General features: G+C 39.8%; 1 protein-coding gene across 1 annotated transcript; it reads right to left on the minus strand.

Moving 5' to 3' along the window:
* Positions 1 to 264: 264 nt before the first annotated feature.
* Positions 265 to 22390, minus strand: kcnk10a (potassium channel, subfamily K, member 10a). Its single transcript, XM_073493500.1, has 7 exons — positions 22336 to 22390; positions 12737 to 13122; positions 6134 to 6251; positions 4252 to 4412; positions 3745 to 3937; positions 1429 to 1571; positions 265 to 942 (listed from the first exon to the last, which is right to left on the minus strand). The coding sequence occupies exons 1-7, from the start codon at positions 22388 to 22390 to the stop codon at positions 265 to 267; spliced, it is 1734 nt and encodes a 577-aa protein (XP_073349601.1).
* Positions 22391 to 24862: the final 2472 nt, after the last annotated feature.

Raw genomic sequence — 24862 nt, forward strand, 5'->3', positions numbered from 1 at the left:
CCAAACATAACTATGTTGTTAATCTGTTAGCTGACAACTTTTTAAAATATGAACACCATTTGGTATAGTACAATTGCAGAAACCCTACCTGGTCATGCATACAACACAATGTGTGTCAATCAGATCCATAGGCACAGTGAATATGTGAAAATTACAGTATATACCACAAAGAGACAGGTGTTGTCCCTGCTTAAGCACACATAGGAATTAAAGAAAAGTAAGGCACTAATGGTGCTATTTAAAACCTCTTTTGTAGAACGCTGTCTATGGGTCCATCTTCATATCCAGCTCTTTTGTCTCGAGTATTTTCTCACTCTCAGTCTCTTTAGTCTGCTTTGGAATAAACCCATTCTGTGGCTTGCAAACTTCAACAAACAGAGGGAAATCAGACAAGCTGGTGTTGCACTCCTTGTCTTCATTATCATCCTCTCCTCCCTCCTTCCGTTTAGCTTCATCTGCAGTGGGTGTGCTGTAGTCGAAAGTGGGCGTGCTACAGCCGTAGGCCTCACTGTGAGGCCTTCGAGCCTCAGCTGGGATGTTTTTCTTCAGGTCCCGATTCCTGTTTCGCTTAGCCATCTTGGTGACGGAGCCCAGGCGGTTGAAAATGTTGTCCTCAGATGTGGTCTGGTGGTTGGAGCGCCGCTCACATTGCTCAGCCCCACGAAGCCGAAGGTTGTTCAGCTTGGTGTCGATGCTCTCCTGTGAGGGGGTCTTATAGCTGTTGGTGTCCAGGCTGTTGAAGATGGCGCGGCGCTCTGGGGAAAGCATGTCAAGGGACACGGCCCGCTGGTCCAGGCCCAGCTGCCGTCTTTCCATGCTCCGGATGGTGGCAGCTCGCTGCAGCTTGTCGTGGACCTCAACACTCATACGTCGACGTGTTTCCCTGAACTCTGCTCGCACGTTTGCTTTCCACTCCGCTGCATGGGCCTTGATCTCTCCAACCTTGGCCAAAGACATTACAAATTAGCACATCAGATATGCATACTTTATCCAAAAAATAATTCGGCAGCAGAGTAAGGTCTTTTTCAAGATAAATAAAGGAGCACTATGTTATCCATGACATTTTATCAGCCTTGATAACCATTATACATTTCATCATGAGTGACAAAGCTTAATCTCTTCCCTTTTGTTTCTTCTAATCTTTGCTTTTATTTCCTGCAAATGATCAGATAATTATAGACCGATCAGCCACAACATTAAAACCACTGACAGGTGAAGTGAATAACATTGGTCATTTTGTTGCAGTGCAATGTTCTGCTGGAATCTTTGGTCCTGGCATTCAAAGGGGTGCTACTTGATACACACTAACTACTACTAGTTGTTGTTATTATTATTGCTTGTAACCCAAAGCTTGCCTTAACCTGGAATACAACATGACTATCAACATCTTCATCATGTCAGCATTAATCATTCTTTATGAGAACATACCTCTTCTTTTGTCTTTTTTGACAGCACCCTCAGCCAGTCACCAATCATATTCAGCACTGCAGCAAAGTAAGCCAGACCACCCAGGATCCAGAACCACACTAGAGGTCTGTACCACTTCCGGTAGTCAATCCTCCGGTCTCCCCCTGATTAGAAAACAAGACACCAAGACGTGAATGAGTGACTGAATGAATGAAGAGGGAGAGAGAGACATGAAGGTGTTGTATGCACACACACACACACACACACACACACACACACACACACACACACACACACACACACACACACAAACACACCATCACCACATGCTTGTTTAGTTGCTGTAGTTGAATGATAGATTTTTGTGGAGTGAAGTACTATTGATGATCAATTTAACCAACATCAATAAACTCTATTTTATTGTACAGAGCAGTTTTCTGTGATTATTCATACATGTGTTTTGTGATAACAGCTGGTTGTGATGGTCAGTGCTCGGAGTCATTTCCTTTACTGATAATTATTATTAGTAATTATTAATTGCTAATAACCAAACCTGTCCTTCCTTTGTACCCTAACACAAGTCATGTGTAGGCTGCGTGCCTTTATGGTGAATTCAGTCCAAATATGTGCATGCACGTATGCTTGATGGCATTAAAATCTCACTCCAGCCAGGTACCCAAAGGCAACCCTGTTATAATGCACATTAATATCTAACATTTCAACTGAATACTAATCAGGCATTTTGTCAATAATCAGCTACCCATTCATTTAAAGCAAAGAAAAACACAGTATATAACTATACTATAGGTACTGTCATGTAATTCTACAAAAGTGAGATCATTGTTTTCTTAGCTGAGTATGTTTGCAACAGTACGCCTGTTACAATGACAGTGTCAGCACCATCAAAAGCATCAGGAGGGGAGAGCGAGAAAGAGGGAGAAACAGTGCTGGTTTGGGCGAGCCAGAGAGACGGAGCACACAGAGGCCTATTTGGACAGAAGAAGATAAGTGTGAGCTGGAACCCAGGTTCATTCAGATATCATGCAACATTAAACTGACCACTTGATGAGAAATTTTGGCATATTCACAATGTATCTGCTGTGAATGATTGCTGTCAGTGTATCTTCAAAATGGTGCTGGCCTTCAAGGCCGTCAACGGAACTGCACCCATCTACCTCCAAACACTGGTCAGACCACACAACCCAGCACGAGCACATCGCTGCACTACATCAGCTGGCCGACTGGTACCGCCATCGCTGAGAGCAAACAAAGGTCGCTCAGCGAAGTCACGACTCTTCTCTGTTCTGGCACCTTAGTGGTGGAACAAACTCCCGACCAATGTCAGGACAGCAGAGTCACTCGCCATCTTGACTCGCTTTGGACAAAAGTGTAAATGTAAGTGTAATGATTTTTGTCGCTGACAGCAAAGAAACGCTTGATGGAAGTAGTGAGTAGCAGAGCAGGAAGGTGCTGATATACCTAGGGTGGATACTCAGCTTTGATATAAGCAAAATATATGATATATATATATATATATATATATATATATATATATATATATATATATATATAGAGAGAGAGAGAGAGAGAGAGAGAGAGAGATACATATTTAAGCGTACCATCATTCCTAATGTAGCCAAAATGGTTTGGCCCTATAATGGTATATAACTGTGCCAAAATACAGTGCCCTGACTCTTGCCAAACCCAGTTTGTATGACTCCCCAGAATCCGGCAAAGCACACTGGCCCAGATTCAGCTGCTGAAACAGAACCGGCATTGCCGGCATAGGGCCGCAGTCAACCCAAGAAAAATTGTAGACCTAGCCTATGCTAGTCCAAGTCTGGGTGCCAAAACCTAACCGACACTGCCAGCATTGGACTCCATTTAACCAGACAATTTAAGCTAGTTGAAGGCCTGTACAAAGTAATGATTGGCCCAGTATTCTACCAAAGCTACCCCAATATCTGCCCATGAGTGTTTAATAAGTCAATAAAAAACACATATATTTAATAATTTCCTGACTCCAGGATGATGTTTGAGCCACGGCTTCAGAATCAACTCCTTTAAATTTTCTTTTTACGAGTGAAAAATCTCCTGATGTCCATTTTGATCATCTGTGATTTGGAGGTCTGTGATTTTGGAGAGACCTGTCACAGCACAGACAGACTTGCGCTCTTCTATCTGCTTTTTCTTCCTAGTTTGTATTCATTTTTTTTAAATAAATAAACCTGGCTAAACCTAATTATAATTACAAAAAGAGCCTGCAACTCTAGCCATGACCTTAAAGGCCTTGATTTAAAAAAAAAACACAACTGACTATGAATAACAAGCTCTCACCTGCCACATAGTCACCTATTCCCACTGTTGTCAGAGTGATGACGACAAAGTATGTAGACTCCAGAGCCGTCCAGCCCTCAATGTGTTTGAAGATCACAGCCGGGATGGTGACAAACAAGATGCAGCCGGCCAGAATGAAGAGGAGCGTAGAGGCCACACGGATTTTAGTCTGACTGATCTGGTTGTGTTTTTTCTGGGAGAGAGAGTTACAACCAAACAAAATGTAAGTGATGAAAGCCATAGAACCTGTCTTTTTTAGCAGGTTTCTGATTGCATTTGGGCTCCTTGGTGGCAACATACATTCAGTCACAAGTCTTTTATCATCGCATCAGCATAACCATGTTACACACACACACACACACACGCACACACACACACACATTTATAATACTGTACATATAGCTTTCAGCAGCTTTCATGTCTCTTGTTTCAAACCAATTAAATGTGTCAATTTCATATTTTTCTACAAAACTGAGTCATAGATAGGACATTGAAATTGTGACTCACCCTGAACATCTTCTCCACCTTGGCGATGCTTTTGACAAATATGGTACCTAGCTGGTCCCCAACGCCTGCCAGGAGGAATCCAAACAGTGGGATGCCAAATATTGCATACAGAATACAGAAAATCTTTCCGCCCTCTGTGCTTGGGGCAATGTTACCATACCCTGGAAGACAACAAGGAGACAAAAAGAGCCTTTACAGGACTGCATTAAGCAAGCAATAGCAGCAGATTTAGTTGCATATCAGACATTGTTTTAAATTCTGGAAACATACTCTGAAATCAATCTGTTAATCTGTTATCGCCAATAAGTCAGGGTCTGGATCACTAGTGCAAATTAAGGTTCTTGAGGTGTTAACCTTGGATCTGGACCACGATCTCCCACTTTTATTTAAAGAATCAACCTGGACTTGAAAATCAGGGCTACTGCAGCTTCATGATTTTTGGAGATAGACAAGTCTCAAAACTATTTGTAAAAGCATGAACCATGATCCATAAATGTTCCATGATTTACAAAGGAGTTTTGCTATCCACAAACACAAAATTCCATACTGCTGACTTCTAAGTTGGCATTTAAATGAATGTGCTATGATTTGTAAAAATATGTCTTTTTGTAAATATATCATTTGTAATTTGTAAAAATACTTTTGCGTGTGCATTTTTCATGAAATGTCATTTGTACATTTCCAAATCTATGTGAAGTGTTGAAACACAGGCCAACTTATTTCATCATTTCACAGCACGAACACCTAGAGCCCTCCTCCCCCTCGCCAAAGGCAGACCACGCTGTATAGTTTGCAACGGAGATGCCTGGACAACTCTACATGAGACAAACTTTCAACAGCGATAGCTAAATGGGTGACTGCAGTCTGCAGGCTGATTAACATAGTTTAGTTAACCTTTACAAATGTAAAGTTGGACACTACTTTGTGTTAGTTTTACTAAGGAATGTTACATTGAGGTCAGTATGCCCATCTGTTGTTGCTTGTTGGGCTTGAGTTTACCATGTTATGCTTTCAGCATATTTTTTTGTGAATGCAGTACCTTTGAGGTTATTCATGAGAATATTCTGGACAGTATCTGTCATTGTTTTGGATTGTTGCAATAATAATTAACATACATTTGCATAAAGCAAGCATATTTGTCCACTCCCATGTTGAAACTTGAAAAATATCCCTTTAAGGTACATTTAGAACGGATAAAAAATGTGTGAATAATTTGCATCTTAATCTCTTTAGTTTCTCTTGATCTGTTTGTTCTTTCAAACATCTGCTGTGTTTTACTGTTTAATCGTGTTCACTTTCAGCTTTTTAAGGAGTCATGTTTAGTTACTGCGGCTGAAAACACAATGTTTTCTGTAATGCTGCTTCATGATAAAAGCTTTTAAATGACTAGAAAATAACAGGGGGCTTTTATTGTGAAGACGTTATAGTGAATGAAACATATAAAAAAATATAAAAAGAAATATATAAATAATTAATATAAATATGAAAAGACACTGTTGTGGGGCATCAGGGAAATGTCTTAAATGTGCCATGTTCAATAATTTAATAAACAGCTTAATGACGGGACTTGGACCTGAATTATCACTTTGTCCACCTGTTGCAATAATTAGAGTGATAATGTGGATCATACTTTGCTTTGACAATTGATTTTCTCTAGAAACTGGGTTTGAGGGATTGCTGATGCGTACAGTCCATTCTTACACCTTTCATAGAAAAGAGACAAATTCCAATGTTTGGAAAACATTCAATGGCAAAAGTTCCTAGTTGTAAGGTGGAGTGAAATAAAAATCACTTTGTACAGCTAGCACCCAGTGCAACATTCCCTGGACTAACATTAACCTTATCAGTGTGAGCCATTGAGTTACACCATAAATCACAGTACCTATGGTTGTGATGACAGTTCCGGCAAAGAAGAAGGCACTACCGAGATCCCAGTGGCTCGAGTTGTAGGAGGTGTCACCAACAGGATTCACTCCGGCATTCACAGCCTCCACAGAATGCTAGGAAGAGAAGTAGAGACAGGGGCAGATCAGAAAGCTTGATCTCAGTCTTGTTTCTGAGGATACTGTCTGACACTAGAAACATGTGGTCTGGGCTAAGCAACATCACAAACTTCAAAAGGAAAAGCAGCAGTGCTGAGAAAATGTCCGCATCTCTCCAGATAATATTAACACATTCTATGCACGCTTTGAGACCAACCTTCCAGCTGGGGAGGTACAGAGGGCCAACAACCCCTACCCACTAGGATAACATGCACTTGTAAGTTGCTACTTGCGCTATTGCTACAAAAGTATGTACATTTAACAGTTACAAACTGTATCCTTCACGAGAAATTAATGCAAATATTGCAGTGTCGGCTGTTAGGAAAATGACGGCATATTTCCGTTATTGCTACAACAGTATGTACATTAACAGTTACAAACTGTATCCTTCACGAGAAATTAATGCAAATATTGCAGTATTGGCTACTCATAACCTTATGGCATATTTCCGTTATTGTTACAACAGTATGTACATTAACAGCTAAAAATTGTATTTTTATGAGAATTAAATGAAAAAATTGCGGTATTGGCTGCTAGAAAAATTACAGTATAGTTCTGTTAAAAACAGTACATGAATTTTATTACAGTAGGGCAATGTATATTTTCTGGAGTAAACATGTAAAAATTGTGATTTTCCCTGATTAACATTACGGTGATTCAGTCCACCATTGTCCCTGTCCACAAAAAGACCAAAAGCCTCTATCTGAAGACTTGCACTTAGAAGAACTCGCCTCCGCCATCACGAAGTGCTCGAGCAATTAGTAAAATCATTCATTGCTTCCTCCCTCCTTTACTAGCCAGATTCATTTCACTTTGCATACAGATCAAGTGGAGAGGGACACTGCCCTCTCCCACCTGAACCAGAGGAACTAATTCTCAGCCTCCTGTTGTTGGATTGATATAGATTAAAATGATCAGGTAAATCCATGTAGAAAAGGTTTATATGTCACCAGTGGGAGATTTAACCCGATGACATTAACAACATACATTTACACTTTCATACTAAGCACATTAATAATTTACATTACAGCAACAATAAACAATAAAGACATTACACATTAGTAAGATCATATGTAGGGAAACATGAATATATCAGTCAAAATGTACATAGTCATAACAAGGTAAAAACAATAATGCAAACTTGTTTGGAGCTTAACTAGAGCCTGTCCCATAACCAAAAAAAAAGGATGCATGGTATTGGGCAAAATATGTCAAATCTGAGCTAAAAAGAAGTTATAAAGACAAAATACATAAAATATAAACAATGGCCACGCACATAACATCACATTAAGAAGTATCTCGTCATTTAAACCCCTGAGAGACAGCAAGTCAAGATCACGACCTCCAGGTGGTAGACTGACTTTTTCAATGCCACAAAACCGTGGAAATGTTGTTTTTCATCATTTGAGTGTACAGCAACTGAGTAATTACAATCATTTCAGTAACATATGTGAGTAGTTACTGATGAGAGGTAATGAATCAGGAATGACTTGATATTTAATGAATCGTTACTGACTAATTCCTGAATAACTCCAGTAACTATATAGTAGAGAGAGAGAGAACAGACAGGAAGATACTAAATTAATGAATCATTAGGTAATAATTTGTTCATAAATATCTGTGAATCAACATACTGACCACTTTATTCATGAGTTGTTCCTGATTAACCATCAACCAGCCACTAAGTGACATGAACTAGTGACAACTCCTTACTTCTTAATGACGGATTTACTGTTTTTGTGTACTTCAAGTAGAGTGAAAAATAATACTGAGCAGTTATCCAATAGACTCATTAAGAATTAATTACTTAATCATTAGTTCCTCCTTTTGTGTACCTTCAAGTAAAGTGAGCCATCACACTGAGTAGCTACCCACTAGACTCATTAAATACTAATTGTTTAATCATTAGTTACTCTTTCCTGGGAGCCTACAATTAGGTCTTTAATAACCAACCACAGACAGCAAGATCTCAAAAATATTTTAATCATTTTTATCATTAAATTCACACACATTCATATTCACATCCAAGTTATATTCTGTAGCATTAGTGATGCTGACACCTTAAAAATAAATGCCCGCTATTGTGGACCTCACTTTAAACCTGCCACCCACTGTTTCCAGTGCTGCCCAGGGCCGGTCGGCTCCTACACAGGATTGACCGCTATGCTGCACTGATTTGGACTGTCTCCCTGCTCCTGCTCCGATCGGGTCTGTGCTCTCCAGACAGGCTCTGTCTCAGTCCCCAGAACAAAAAACTTCCAAATTTAGTTCTTCTTGTATCAAAATGTGGAACAAAATATGCTACTGTGAACATCAAAAGACTGTACTTAGAAGAAGAAAAAGAAGAGTGCACATTAAATAAGTATAAATAATAAATTTGTAATAGGCTATGCCCTGTTTATGTGCCATTATGCAATTTTTCACTGCTGTAATAATCAACTCTGACCTCATACCTTTAAAATCATATATGTTGAAGACCATTTACAAATTGATTTGTTCATCTGAGCCCTTATCTCTGTCCACTTTTCAGCACAAAGTGACGCCTTGCTTACATGACTTTAAATCAAGTTTTAGGCAGCGTTGCAAACACTGCCCAAAATCAGTTTTTCTTTTCATTGTGGAATAAATGTTATTATGTGAGTAGTCCAAAGGGTTTAGTTCATAGCCCAAGTGTCATCATCGCTTTGTCTGGCCTTACAGCAACACCTCTCAGGTGACTGCAAAAAGAAAATTCCTGAGACTTCTTCAATCCATTGCACCATTCATCCTGTTACATAACAGTATCTGTTTCTCTGCAGGGTGTGCCTCTGCACAGCGGATGGGCTTGGCTTAAGTGCAGGGAGAGGGCATGACAACAAGGCTGAAATCATGAGCAGGGGTCAAACTCAGTGCCAGTCTGCCCTGCGAGTGTCCATTCTGGCAGATGGAGTTACAGTTTAGTGAGCGTTGCTCAGGGTATGGCAGCTGTGTGGCCAGCTGAAGGGCACACACAAGGACGCAACCAATGCACCTTATCCACAGAGAGCCAAACTCTGATCAACACTTCCACTTTATGACAGACTCATAGATTTGCCGTAAACTTCAAGCCCTGGTCGACTTTTGAACAGTACATGCCACAATAGATAAGGATAAATAGCAATACTAGAATTACCACCTGATAGTTGTATGTCTCCTCACACCAGTCAAGATGCTGTTCCTGAGCCGTGGTGTTGAATAATGGCCGGAGGCTTTTTTGCAAAACATTATGATGTCATAGTTTTAACCCATTAAACGTGTATACAGTTTTCTTATAGTTATCATATGAATTGTTGAGTAATGGCCAAAAATGGCGGCATGAGGTCAGAGTGGTGTCATATGGATGGATGGATGGATGGATACGCAACCCAAGAACATAATGCCTCTGACCATGGATATCTTCGGCACAGATGCATAAAAAGATTTATTAGAAGATATCAGTTTTTTGTATCCATGACTCTGTGGCCTTTATCGCAGCACAGTAGAGTATTTTGTCCAAATTAGACCAATAGCAAAATAGCCTGTTAGCAATGCATTATAATTAAAACAAATTAACTTTCATGACTAAAGGTGAAATATATAATGAGATAAAGAATGAGATTAGAAAGGGAAACATCTGTGAAAATTCTCCTTTAAATGTGATGCAACCCAATTTCAAAATCTGTTAGGGTTTAAAACTCCTGTTGTGTGAGCCCTGCATTAACTGCTGCACCAAGTCTGTCTCCCAGCAGGCTGCAGCATTCAGCTCATTCAGGGCTCAGCTGCAGTAGTTGTGCTCTGCATTATCCCGTCCATTATCACACAGGATTTCACTGCCGAGGTCAATAAACAACTTTGTGTTATATGCTGGTTTACATGTGGCTGTGAGCATTTGGCCATGAAAAGTCCTGGTGTTAGCAACAAGTCAAATTAAGATGTGTTCATGAGACCCGGCTTTAAGGCACTCCAAGTATTTTTTTTTAGATGTGATTAGATTAGAATTTTGAGATTTTAAGTTATTTTGCTTCCATAAAATGTCTGCTTTTGGACTAGTGAAAAGAAATACACATTTGAATGTTTTGTTGTAATTTCTTTTCTGGACACTTCTGCACATTTGTGCATTTTTATTTAGATACACTAATTTGTGTATTTAAACATAAAATACTTGAAACCTTGTTTTTAATGTAGGTAATCAACTTGATCATTGGTAATATCTTTTGGTAATGTTTTTTTACCCAATGTTTCTAATATTCTGAGCCAGAAATCTCTATTTGCAACTTCAGTAGCATCCTAAATTCCCTCTAAAATCCTGAGACTCTAATATATCAACAAAAGGAAAATGTTTAACCTGGTTTTATCCCATGCTCAACGGATACTTCATTAGATAAATCCCCATTTCCACATTAAAACAAACAATTTCCTAAAATTAGCAATACAAAGAAATCTCTCAATGTAGGTTATCATCTATTTAAGTTATATGGTTTTTACAGTTTGTAAAAATCGTGTTTACAAACAATTTTCTCAAATTGAGTGTAAGATTTAGGCGCCTAACATCCAAATAACGGCCAAACAGATTTTACAGGAGATGGAAGCCACATACACCTTTTTCTCTTTGGATGTCAGGCAAAGATAGAAAAAAAACCTCTGAGAAAATAAACAGTCAGCATATTCAATTTAATGAATTATGACATTGATGAAAAAAATGTTTGAGGGGATCATCTAGTGACAAGTGCGAGCATGCATCCCTCTCACACATGATGGCCAGTGATTAAGCCTTCAATTGTAAAAATCCGATTTAAAATCCATCTGAGTTGCGGTCTGTGAGCGAGGACAGAATTCTCTTCTTTGTTGTTTTCCAAGTCACCGTTGTTCTCCAGCAGTGACAGCACTCCTTATTTGCACAAGTGACAAATATCCACGAGCATTGGAGCTCTATGGTCCTGTCACATCTGAATAAAGCCAGGAAAAAACTAAAAGCTGTACTGTAACAGATAGAAGAAGCCAGCAATGTTAATAATTGCAGGTCTGGAAAGGGACCATAAAGATAAAACCTCAGATCTACAGTCACTGAGCAAAGATTAGCTACATAATTTTACACAATTGATTGTTATGCCAGGGCCGACAGATTCAAGCTTTATCTGGTGCAGTAACTAGATTGTGAATTGTCCCTGTTAAATAAACTGAAATGAATTAATGAACTGTTCCTTCTCCACAGTAAGAAATCCCTGATGGATTATGGGAGGACTCAGTTGGGGTTTTAATTCAACATATGTTTCCACTGACTGTGAGCGATAGCGTCATTAATATCACCATAGGGCGCGTGGCAACAACTTTGACCTGAAGGAGAACAAACTCAAGACACACCCAGGTTATCACTCAGAGAGAATACCACCGCCCACAGGACACCAGGGGCAGCATGCACACTACACCTGACACCAAACTCAAGGACTTTTCAATAACCTTCAGCCTTTTCTCCCCCAAAATGTAAGCATTTATATTGTTGCTTGTAATCAGCTGCTCCAGTGCATAGACTAGGTAAGACAAACCCAACTGCATCATTAATTATCAGCCAGCCTTGGCCTTCACTTGCATTCAGAGCCTACATAAGAAACTGTTTGATAAGCTCAGCTCAGCATTCAAGACTATTGGCCCCATGAATACCTCCCTCCCTCTGGTTGTCCAGCAGCTGACGAGGTCCATGAAAATCTCTGTCAGTGTAACTGACATGTTATTATTTCCTAGCTGTATGTACAGTGGCTGTCTGGTGTTAATGGTTTTTGCCAGACTGAAAGGGAACTTCTGCTACTTTAAAATTTTACTTGATCGTTTGATCTATAGTTATTGGCAGAATTCCCCTCAGTACTTTGATGTGAATTGTTTTACTTTTTGGAAGTCTTCCATCACTATGAAACAGCATTTCAATCAAGTTCAGGATCAGACATGACTGCCATATTCAACCTATTATCTTCACTCTAAATTTGTCAGACATTTACAAGCCAATTTTGCCAGTTAGTTCAATCAGTTATAAATGTTACTTGATATTATAACTAATTTCACTGTAAAAATTACTTTATGGGGAGCAATCTGTTTTAATTCAGTGACTATAAATCTCCACATAGTGACAAATGCTCTTTCCAACAGTGTCATCCCAGAATTACATCATAACTTCAATTAGTTTTTCTACTCCATCCACACATAAACATCTCAGGGGGATAACCACATACCATCAAGGAGCTTCAAGGATGTATGGGAGCCATCCAGACATCTATACTTTGTACGTGCTAGACAGTTCAGTGTGGTTTTGGGTGGCTGGCTAAATGTGGAGTATGTGTGGAGCTTGAATGGCGTCAGATCGATATGAAGCTCAGGTTTCAGCAGACCTGAGTCCCCACTGGGGACTACATCCAGGGCTGAGGAAAGGTCTAGTATCGACCAGCAGCTGCTCTTACCTTGATGATAGCCTCCAGCTCGCCTGCAGATACACACGGGTGTTTCAGCAGGAAGGCTGCCTTCTCTGCTGTTATGGTGATCTTCTGGTTGTTTTCAAAGGGCTGCTCCAGTGCCTGGAACACCAAGCCCCCTGCCACAAGGTAGGCGACCACCACCACAAATACTGCCAACACTGTCTTCAACTTCATCATGGTGAAGGGGGCTGAGCCATCCACCACCGCCTCCATGCTGGCCACCATGCTGGGAGGGCGGGAGGAGACGGATAGCCGCGGCAGAGCACAGCCCATCGGGTTCTGCATGGCGGCCACGCTGGCCTGCACCAGGCTCGACTGAAGCATGCCTGGCTGCACCTTCTTCGGGGGCACCAAGTTGGTCTGGACGGCCACTGAAACAAAGAACAAATGAACAGCGTCATCTTTTGTATGAGCTCTTGAAAGACAATTTCTTAAATTTAAAAATGTCTGTGAATACCTTAAGGCAAAAAGAGTTGGAGGGAGAACACAAGGTGACCACCAAGGTGGTCAAAATATCATTAAAATATCCATATATGAAATAAAAAAAGGAGACAAATCCAGTTTCATGTATTTTGACCATACTGTTGTACTGTAATAAACTATGGTGGTGCAGGCTGACGAGTAAAAATTGGACAATAAAGAAAATGGCCAAACTACAATGGTTTAGTTCAGAGTTTGTAACTGTCTATACATTAAACACAGAGAAGACGGACAAGCAACACCACCAGGGTGACACTGTAACAGACTCATTGTCACAGAGAGACGGAACTATATATATTTATATATATATATATATATATATATATATATATATATATATATATATATATATATATATATATATAACATATACAGTTATTTATATATAAATAAACATAAACACGTAGTTCATCTTTTGAATCTGCATCAGGGTGAATGTAAGCAGCAGCAACGGGATGGTGATGATGATGATGATGATGATGATGATGATGATGATGATGATGATGATGATGATGACGACGATGATAATGTGGTTGGCATCTTCATATCAAGTTCAACATCTTTATAACATCGATGCTTGGTGCTCACACGGTCAGAGTTGATGGACAGAGTCCACCTCTCCTCGCCCAGCTGTAGTCCTGCACTCTGTCGGCTCAGAACACAATTTCTGCCTGTCGAGTGCAACAGCTTGATCCGACATGTTGTGGTGGAGACAGGTCAGTCCCATTTTATCCATTTCCTTTTACTGTGACCAGACATTAGCAGACTTAAACCAAGATGGATTAGCATGGCTCTTACTCTGACTCTCTTCCTCCCTGGGGTGGTCCAAACAGTCAGGTTGGATGGTTGAAAGACGCTGTGAGCCGTGATGGTCTCAAAGTCCTCTGCTGTTAATCCAAAACACCTGCTTTCTTCTCCAATGATGATGATAGTATTTCTGCCATGGGTACAATGTGTTTCAGCAATAAAGCTGAAAAAATGACAGTCAAAAAACTAAAACGCAGCATAATTTGGAGGAGCTACCAGCCGCTGCATCTTCATGTGCCACCGTTGTCAACACTACAGACACTAACAGCAGTGGTGTAAAAAGCGTTCTGATCCTTTACCTAAGCACTTATACCACATTGTAAAAATCAATCCTATGTATTATCAGTAAATTGTCGTTTAAGTATTAAAAGCAGAAACTAATCATTCTACAGTAAAATGGTTTTTGAATTAATATTACCATTCCCATTGCTCCTCTGTCTCCTTCACTCCTCTTTCTATCCAACCTTCCTGGCTTACGAACCCATTTGTGGTGATGTTGAGGATTCACCTGACACTTGCTAGCATTTTTAGTTTAGTTTATTTATTTGACATGGACATAACAGTACCAGTGGTGATGCAACATTCAACCATGCGCAAGCCCCAGAAGTACTGCACTTCGGCAAAATGCTAATTTACCACAGCTGTCCATGGGAGACTTTTAAAAAGTCAAAGCTAGAAAGAAGAAAAGAAAAGAAAAACACAAAAAAGAATAAAATACAAATACAGTACAATTTTAAATGCAATACAGGTAAAAATGCAAGAACAAAAATACAAAGCTGTGTAAGTAGAGATGTGTGTGGTTTTTCTATTAGGTGTGAGAACAGTTTTTCTTTCTGTTCTGGACAAGTTTTCCACAACAGTTTTCTTTTAAACTAGCATAAGCAAATGGTTAGTAGAAGAAGAAGAGCGATAAGAAGCAGCCCCCTCTGTTGGCTAAACAAGCATAAAGCGTTTGAGACGTTAACGGGTAGGCTCGCCACATAAAATATTGTTTCACTTTGTGGTCTGTTTTTAAAGCATAGTTACAAAAAGGGACTATCCCCGGAAAACAGGGAGAGGAAACTCCTCAGGGCAAATCAGTCTTAAACATCAATCCATATAGAGTCCAAAAAGTCATCAGAGACAGGCAGGATTATGTTTAAAACCAGACTTTAATGTGAAACGCAGCGAGACCATAAAATACAATTTAAAAAAGACTATTCAAACATTCCATTTTATCGCCTGAAGCCATTTTCCCAGGATGCATATTTGTCTGTTTGATAGAAAGGAGCGGTGCCTTTTCCATTCAGCAGAAGAACTGATGGGCCTCCAGGGCAGAAGAGAGAAGTCTCCATCAACCTCTCTGCTCACAAACGCTTCACTTCCAGAAAAAAAACAACAGGAGGAAAACCCTGAACACAAATTCTCCAAAAGCAAAAACCAGGGGTGTAGTGCTATTTGTTTAAGTACCGGAGCGAACACATGCAAGTGCTCTGGTGTGCATGTAGTTATTCCACAAAATGAAAAATTAGCGAGCTATAAACTAGGGCGAAAAAATTAATTCACAAATACTGCCGGCAACTTTTAAGGTGGAACATTTTCTTGCATGCAGGGTTGTAGCCAGGATTTTACTTATACTGAGGTCATGCGTAGGCCTGCCAGAAAGAGCAGCATTAAAAAGGAACTAACTAATAACTATCTTGTTACTGAAAAAATCTTTCGTAGAACAATCAACCAGAAGAGACTGACTTCTCTCTCATGCATACATGACTTATATATTGCCCTGATATGATCCTTCCTATGGAAGCCCATTTCCACCAGTTAAAGACAAGGATATGATGAAAACTTAGCCTTGATGAAAAAATATTCCCATGGTAAGTCATAATTTTCAGAGAAAAAGCCATAATCATGAGTTAAACAAAAGTCAAAATTATGAAATATAAATTCAAAATTATGAGACAAAAAGTCATAGTCATGCGATAAAACTGTTGAAATTATGAGATGAAGACGTAAGTATGGGTTTAAGTCATAATTATGAGATTAAAAAGTTGAAATTGAGATACAAAAGTCATGATTATGAGATAAAATGTCAACATTAACTCATATTTCTGACTTCCTAGTTCATATTCATGACTTTTTACTTAACAATTTAGACTTTTTATATCACAATTATGTCTTACCATGGGAATATATATATATGTATGTATGTATACATATTTTTATCAAGGCTTATTTTTTATCAAGTCTTAGTCTTTAACTGGTGGAAATGGGCTTCCATAGGATGGATCATATTAGGGCAATAAATAAGTCATTTATGTTTTTTGTTTTTTTTTATTATATTGAAATGCAATAAACCTGTTTAAAGTGATCATATATCAAAAAAGTGATCAATGTTGATACTGTGTGCTAATAGATAAAGGAGTGATAATAACACAGTACATGCTTTGAGTTCCTTAGATATAGTTATACAGTGTTCTAAACAGAACAGATGGCATACAGCAAATGATAGACGCTCATTACAGCCAGAAGAGACTTGAGACTTGACTTGGACTTGCGAAAAAACAACTTGTAAGTTGTGAGCATCTCTGCTTGTAGATTAATTGTGAATGAAATCATGGGACACAGACCAAGAAAGTTCATTCAGTAGCTTGGAAATAGTATTTGGATATAAAATCTTCACTCAAGTTCTACATACTAACCTTTTCCAGAACCTTCAACTGCATCTCACAATCTTTGTCAGCGAATGGAGTTGATGAAGTTTTAGGTGAAATCAATCAAAAGAGGAACGTGAGATGAAGTTGAAAGCTCTCTAGAAAGTGGTCCTTGCGTCTATAAATACTATGATTGGCTTTACCTGACTTCACCTCATGGATGCACCTCATTAAAACTGTTCAGTGTTGTTAATATTCAAACTGGAATATATATTGCTCATTATACAATAGTCTGGATGAATACTAGATTCTGATTGACCAGAGGGTGTGTATTAACTTGATAATCGGACACCTTTGGATGGTTCCAGACAAACTGCCCGTTGACTGTCCTACATTAATGCACTATATCCTGTATCTAACATGAGCATCAGCATCATCAGCTGGCTGCAGACACCTTTACATTTGAAATACATTTAATTAAAAAATGTGACTATCTTATTTACAACACAGTGTAGTCCCTAAGTGCATCATCCTCTGAACACCACAGGGTGGCGCCTGTAACACACAAGCTGCAGCACGTAGCCAACACTAAGGGCTGTGGTAAACTATAAAGTGGCTGAGCTGTCCATAACAAGTAATGGGCATCTAATAAAAAGGTGAGTAACCCTGTTTGATTCAAACAAGGCTGGTAAACTGACTTTATGTGTCTTTACTCCCCACTACGGCTGCTACCTCTCCATGAGCAGCTCGGTGACAAAACCCTCCTTGCAAAAAGCAAGCAAGGTTTTTTTGTGTCCAAGTTTGGAGCTTGTGGAGGGGCAGTCCGCCATGCATACATCTGGCCTGTCCCCTCTGCCTAGCCCAGAGACACAGCTGCAAGCTAGCTCGGCTAGCTGAAGAGGATGGTGTTTTGTTGGAGGAAGTACAGCTGGCAAGCCGCTGTATCACAAACCAGCCACCACAAAAACACAGCCACAACCAGAGATTTGGTTGTTTATTTGATTTATCCATGCTAACATCTCTGTCAGAAACTCTTTAAGGTGCATTTTGTAAGATCTGGACATAATTTAAGTTTAAAACATTCAAAAAATTAACTAACCCTATCAACAGAGTGTGAAGAAGTAACAGATCTGGAGTTATGTCCAAGATGACTATGTACTGTATTGCAGAGATAAGCAGCCAGGGACAGGCCTTCCCTTTTGTAATAAGTCCTCATGGCCTGGTGGGCGATAGTGAGTCACTGTAACCTCTAGTGTGCCACAGGAGATCAAGCTGGCTCCGGAGGGAACTACCACAGAGAAGTTTACAGCCTCAGTTATTTATTCAGTCGACACAAAGATGCAGCAGCTACAGAAAAATGACTTTTATCATCATCTCCAACATCAGCTCCTGAAAAGAAACATGTCCGCAGCAGAGAAAAGAACTGATGTAAAAAGAAGCTAAACAGGAGTACATTTTGTCGAGGCTTTCTAACACTGGAGACAGCGGTGGATGAATTCAAAGATTAAGTCATAACGTTTCTTAAGTAACTTTCGCAAGTAACATCTAACACTGTCTGTTTACTGAAACATATCTTTAGTTAACTAATGACAACACAAACTGTAACAGTTTGATGTCGCTGTTTTCTAGATACAGTGGCATTGCCAAAGCTGAGCTAAGTGAGCTGTAATGTAAACGTACATACAAACGCTACACATGAAGATCATAAGATAGAAGTCTTATTTTGATTGGCTCTTGTCTTGCTCTGCTGTCACTTATTAGTTGCCTTTATTTGTAACAGATGACTGTAAATTGTGATTGTATGGACCCAGTAGTTGACAGACTGAAAAAATATTCAGTTCATCACATTGTAACAACTTGGCTTTACAGTTATGAGATGAGGCAAGATTTTAGGTTATGTAACTTCTCTATACATTTTTGAGGACAATACAAGGTTTATTATGTGTCTAACTGTAGCAATGACACTGTTAGATATTGTGTGCAGTTAGTAAATCATTAACTTCTTGCTCCAGGAAAGAACAAGGAGCAGCTCTGGCTCCTACCCCCATGAAGAAACGACCAGGCCTGCAGAGCTCGAACATCCTGCTGTTTCAATCATTGGACTGAGTGACAGTGACAAGTAAGTCTAATGTGGCTGAAGATCTCAGTTAGTTGTACTTTGTAAACCGTGTGCCCAGTAAAAATCATGTGACTGTCTGATGAACACATTTCTCTCTGCAGTTCATGTTTCCACTATATGACAATATAAAATCATTAGTTTTGTACACAACTGTTCCTTACTTTCCTCCTGAAAGAGGGCAGATGGCGCTGCGATGTATTATGAGTACTGACATCATCAGAGTGAAATAATAAATAAATCATGTCTGTAATACTAAAATCAAAGATCTTACTAATCATATCTTACATGTACAGACGGCTTTACAAAAATCATTCAAAACACTACAGAGATCACACTGTTTATATCTGAGCCTGGTCACACCACTGTTCACGCTGTGTATATCTGAGCCTGGTCATACCACTGTTCACACTGTATATATCTGAGCCTGGTCACACCACTGTTCACACTGTTTATATCTGAGCCTGATCACATCACTGTTCACACTGTATATATCTGAGCCTGGTCACATCACTGTTCACACTGTTTATATCTGAGCCTGATCACATCACTGTTCACACTGTATATATCTGAGCCTGGTCATACCACCGTTCACACTGTATATATCTGAGCCTGGTCATACCACCGTTCACACTGTATATATCTGAGCCTGGTCATACCACCGTTCACACTGTATATATCTGAGCCTGGTCATACCACCGTTCACACTGTATATATCTGAGCCTGGTCATACCACTGTTCACACTGTATATATCTGAGCCTGGTCATACCACTGTTCACACTGTTTATATCTGAGCCTGATCAGATCACTGTTCACACTGTATATATCTGAGCCTGATCACATCACTGTTCACACTGTTTATATCTGAGCCTGATCAGATCACTGTTCACACTGTATATATCTGAGCCTGATCACATCACTGTTCACACTGTTTATATCTGAGCCTGATCAGATCACTGTTCACACTGTATATATCTGAGCCTGATCACATCACTGTTCACACTGTATCTGAGCCTGATCACATCACCGTTCACACTGTATATATCTGAGCATGATCACACCACTGTTCATGCTGTATAATAAACACAGTCCTAACATGTTCTAATAAAAACAATGTGTCACCCCCAGTGATGAATTACCACCCTGCCCTTTATTCTCACTTGCAGCTGGTCTCATCAACAAGCCCCCCCAGTGGACGTCTGTCTCTTTATATTACATCAGCTGACATATTTGACCGTCATCCCATGACATATATTCTCTATACTGTGAACTTATACACATCCCATGATGAAGAGTTTGGACTAAACTGTAGCTTTGTGAGTCTAAAACATACATACTTGCTATAGTATTTGTTATAGTATTTCCTCATATCTTTATTGTATTGTTTGTGTTCTATATTTATGTTCTTGGCTGTTGCAGTAATTAGCCTTCATTTATTATGCACCAGACACCAAGGCAAAAAAAGGAGTGGCATTTTAGTGTCCACTATAGCACTGATATTTGTGTAAATTTTGTTAACTTTGTAATAAATGACAGAACATGAAAGGCTGTTTGTGTTGGCAATAACTGAAATGAAACAGTTCAGCCTGCTGGAAAGGATTTTGTGCCAGCATTATTCAAATGTAGATACAGTGGTTGTTTAGTAGGCCTGCTTACACAGACTTGTGTTTGTTCCACTAAAAGAATGAGCCGGTCTCAGAATTTAGTATCAACGTATACCTCCAAAAGTTTTATTTAGCACTTGTTGTGTAACAAAAGAATGCAAGAAAAAACTTGGGGAATGGTGAATATATGGGTAAATAAATAGTACTAATTATTTCCGTCCTTACAATTTTAACAACTTGCAACAATGAATTTGCATAGGACCAAGTGAAATATATCAAATAAATGACAAAAAGGGTTTGAACTAAACATTGAGACTAAGTTAAATACTGCCCCCCTACTCATTTGAAGCAGGTGGCTAGAAATTACAAATAGCTCCTTGAACACTGCTGTGATTAGTTGTTTTCAAGGAAACAACCAATCTAACATCAGCCTGTTGACGATGTTCATGGATTCAAAAAATATTCAGCTCTGATTGTTTTATGATCGTGTGTTCTGATTAATACATGTATTATTTGATTTTGAAAACAGTACCCCTATGTTGTAATTGCATGGGTAAATTCATTAATTTTATATTATAAAAAAAAAATAAAAATAAAAATCACCCCCTTCGTAATTTTTAACAGCCCCCTCAGTCACATCATCCTGGCACCAGGCCTGGTACACAATGCTATTTACTTTGAATTTTGCTTGCATAACGTTGCTGAGCAGAGTTAGTTTATCTCCTGTTGCTAAGTCATATGTAAGGTTCATCCTATCTACTGGAGTAGTGAACAACATTTCCATTACATAAGAACCTGATGTGATTGTAAAGATTGTCTCAGCTATTAGTCAAACTCTCAGGTGTTGCCAGAGAAACAGAGTTACTGCTTGAGAAAAACTTCATATCTTGATCACAAAACACATGCAAATTTAGGCAAATGTTTTTTTCTGTGCTAAGTGACCATGGTATAAGCAGGATAATGGACGGTTCATGATAATGGACACCTCATCCATCATTACCCTTCACATATCTCCCCTCCTGCCATGCTGCCATCTCTTAGAGCACAACACAGGCTGTTGATTGTGGTGAAGACTCCAGAGTGAGCTGAGTGCTCCCAGTGTGACTGACAGCCAGAAGACCAGGGTGTTTTTTTTAACATTTCATCATCTATTCACTAAATAATATTATGTAACAGCAGGATGGGAAATCGTGACCGCTGTGCTACATCTCACTGACACTGAGCAGGCTTATTAAAAACAACAAGTGACTGCTTTGATTTATGTAACCAATCAGCTGCAGTGTGCAGCTCTGCTCACATGCAGGTGATGATGATGGACGGCACCCATCAGTCACCACAGAGCTGATGGTGAAATGAAAGACGGCTGTCATGTCTTCTCTCTCTGTAATGTGCCAGGCCTAATATATATCACTTACATGTCGGGCTGTAACAGCAGCATGATGCCGTGTCAGAACGTGACACACATGCAGAATTCGGGGGCATCAATGAGGTAATGCTTCAGTCAGACCCTGTGCATCACGTCACATCTTTTGTTCACTGATCACAATGCCGCCTTGAAAACCTGATTTGACAAATGAAAAGAGTATCTGGCAGGTGTCACCACAGGGTGCTGAGCAGTGGGGACGGCACCGAGAGGACGCGGCTGCAGTAAACTTCAGCATGCAGCAGCAGCAGCAGCCCTCTGCTGCTCTGTTTTTCTCTGGAAACTCAGCATTCATCTTTTATTGACGAGTCTGTTGGAGCTGCCTGACTGAAACAATCGCAGGAGCCTGTCCTCACAGCAGGTGAAGGCTGGACTGTGTACAGACTGCAGCATTTCATTTGACAACAGGCAGTGATGAGATGAGCAGTGGGTGAATGCAGACGGAACAGAGATGTTTTGCCCAAACACACAACAGAGCCCTTCAGGAAATAATATGAAATATCAGGCTAATTGACAATCTAACCTGGTGGGGGGTTCGGGCTCCCTGGTTTTCTTGGATTCTCAGTCGGAAATTTCATCTTGATTCTCCTGGCTCTTCCGTTTGGTCAAACAAAAGTCTAATCTGTCAGGGTCCTTTCGGTTAATTCCGTGGACTTTAACCGAGAGAGTATGGAGAAGGGCAGGGAGTAAAAACACATCATCCGCAGCGTGTGCTTGTGTTGTAGAGGCTGAGAGGGTGGTTGGACGCAGCTCCTCTTTTCTCCTCATCCACGGTCCTCAGGACACACACCCGCTGCTCGCCGCATCGTCGTCTGCCTTCTGTAGTAGTTGGAGACGCGTCGGCTCTGAGAGGGAGACGGGAGCTCCACCGAACAATCGAACATTTACATCGTGACGGATTTTCTTTCTCATTAAATTCACGTCGGAATGCGGCGAGTCCGCGCTGCCGGCTGTCGGGATCCACCTCTCTCCGACGCAAAGGTGCTTCTGATGCGCTGTGGATGGGGCTGTGTGCCGCGGCGCGCCGGAGAGCCAGGCGGCTGCGTAGAGCGGAGGAGAGGAAATGGACTGATCACAGCAGGGGATGCTTCAGTGATTATATGGACACCTGCCTGTTGTTTTGAGACAGACTGAAACACATTTCAACCTGTCCTTCAAGAAGAAAGGGTTCACTGGTAGCTGTAAAATTATACATCTGTGGAGGTCACTGATACATTACAACAACCATTATTCTAATCACAAATAATGAATTGAGTCAATGTGATGAGTATTTTTTACACTGATGATAAAAGAAGCATGTTTTCCAGAGGAACAACGCATCATATTCTCTCTGAATGACAGTCAGCAGTCTCTCTCTCTGGGCTGTGCGCTGTCACACCTTCTTATATTTAAATTATGTAACTGTTGTTGTGATCTACTCGTGTGTGAGTGTGTGTCTAAGTCGTGGACTTGGACCATTTAATGAAGTGAAGTCACTAGTAACTGCAATAGACTCCCTTACAAACCGTGTGTTTTTAAGAGTTGCTGCATTATGAGGAGAAACTTAAAGTTTGTGAAACAGCTCCAGTGAATTCTAAATCACTGATGCCTTCTTGTAAATTCGGCATCAAATACAAACAATTAAGATGTTTCTTTGTCCTGTCTGTTTTTCCTCCCAGCTGCTGTTTGAACGCCCTTTCAACTGATTTCACCATTTACACCAAATGTACTAAAGAATATAACATATTGACGGTAAACATGTCACATTTTACGAATACAAGACACAGTGACTAATACAGGCTACTGCGAGAAAGATGAAAATGGAGAAAGTCAGCAGACTCCCTTAAAAAACACTGAGTTTTGAGACTTGTTGCATTAGGAGAAACATAAACTCTGTGAAACGCTGTCTACAACACATTTTTAACTATTTGGGCCTACTTGTCCTTTTGGCACCAGTTCCACTATCATCCTCCACCTCTGTCCTACCATTTGTTAGAGTTAGGGTTACTCTTAGAGGCCCCCACAAAACTCAGATTACAACTCGAGGCCTGGTCAGAAGTCATTGTTCCATTTTAACAACAGCTTAAATTTTGTCAGTGTTGTCAGAAAATATTTGGAAAACATTGTGGCTCATCAACATTGTCACGAAAGGACTAGAAAATACCAAAATCCACTGGAGTGGGACTAAAAACACAAGCTTTTGTCCGTGCACTGTCAGAAGTCCTGATCCAGAGTTATGTCTCCCAGACTGTCCCAATTGAAAGCCAAGTCTTTCCAAAGTATGGTTTAGCAGTAGTTCCTAGGAGAGAGAAAGAAATATTATATAATGTAATTCACAGATAGAATGTTGAACATGAACATGAACATGAGTCTAATCTGACGTAACAATTCACTTTATTTTTGAACGATGCAGTAAAAAGTTGGGAAACTTCCTGTTTTTGTGCCGGGCTTGCACTCTGTTGCTTCCCTCACCGGAGCTAACGGAGCTAACTATCTTATTTAACGTGCCGTCATCTTACTACAACATACTCGATCGCCCCAAAAATGCATTGCATCTCTTCAGACTGTCTGATGGCAGGCTGCGAGGCCGACAGTCCAAGCATTATTTATTCACAGTTTTCGTAAGCTTTTTTAACACTAGCTACACTTCTGAGAATATTTTATATTTATAATGTGTTTTGACATTATTAAAGTTAAGTGCATATTTATAAACTAAACTTAATAAGATAACGTAAATAGCCAGACAAATCTTCCTCCTCCTCCTGGCTCTTTTCACTTCCTGTCACCTCCTCAGCCTGTTCTTCTGCTCATTAAAGCATACCGACAGTAGCTGCTAACATTGCTCTGTCCATCTTTGATCTCAATAGTTGTTTTACATAAGTTCATTATACTTTAAATCAAACATGAACCACAAACAACAACCTTAACCGGGTCTCTTTCCCTTTTTTCTCTAGTTTGCCTTAAAATAATACTAGGAAATACTGTATTGAGTGGCAGACATAATGTTGACTTACATTTGTGATAAACAATTTTTATATATTTCATTACAGTAGTTGGTACATAGATGTATG

The sequence above is a fragment of the Pagrus major genome, chromosome 22 (assembly GCF_040436345.1).
Source record: "Pagrus major chromosome 22, Pma_NU_1.0".
NCBI lineage: Eukaryota > Metazoa > Chordata > Actinopteri > Spariformes > Sparidae > Pagrus > Pagrus major.

What these genes read in the sequence shown, in the direction of transcription:
- kcnk10a (XM_073493500.1), bottom strand. Translation starts at nt 22,390, where the DNA reads ATGAAATTTCCGACTGAGAATCCAAGAAAACCAGGGAGCCCGAACCCC. An exon ending in AGCTGGAGGCTATCATCAAG is followed by an intron (nt 6,252 to 12,736) that starts GTAAGAGCAGCT and finishes TTCTCTTCCTAG; the next exon opens with CATTCTGTGGAGGCTGTGAA. An exon ending in AGGTGGAGAAGATGTTCAGG is followed by an intron (nt 3,938 to 4,251) that starts GTGAGTCACAAT and finishes TCTCTCTCCCAG; the next exon opens with AAAAAACACAACCAGATCAG.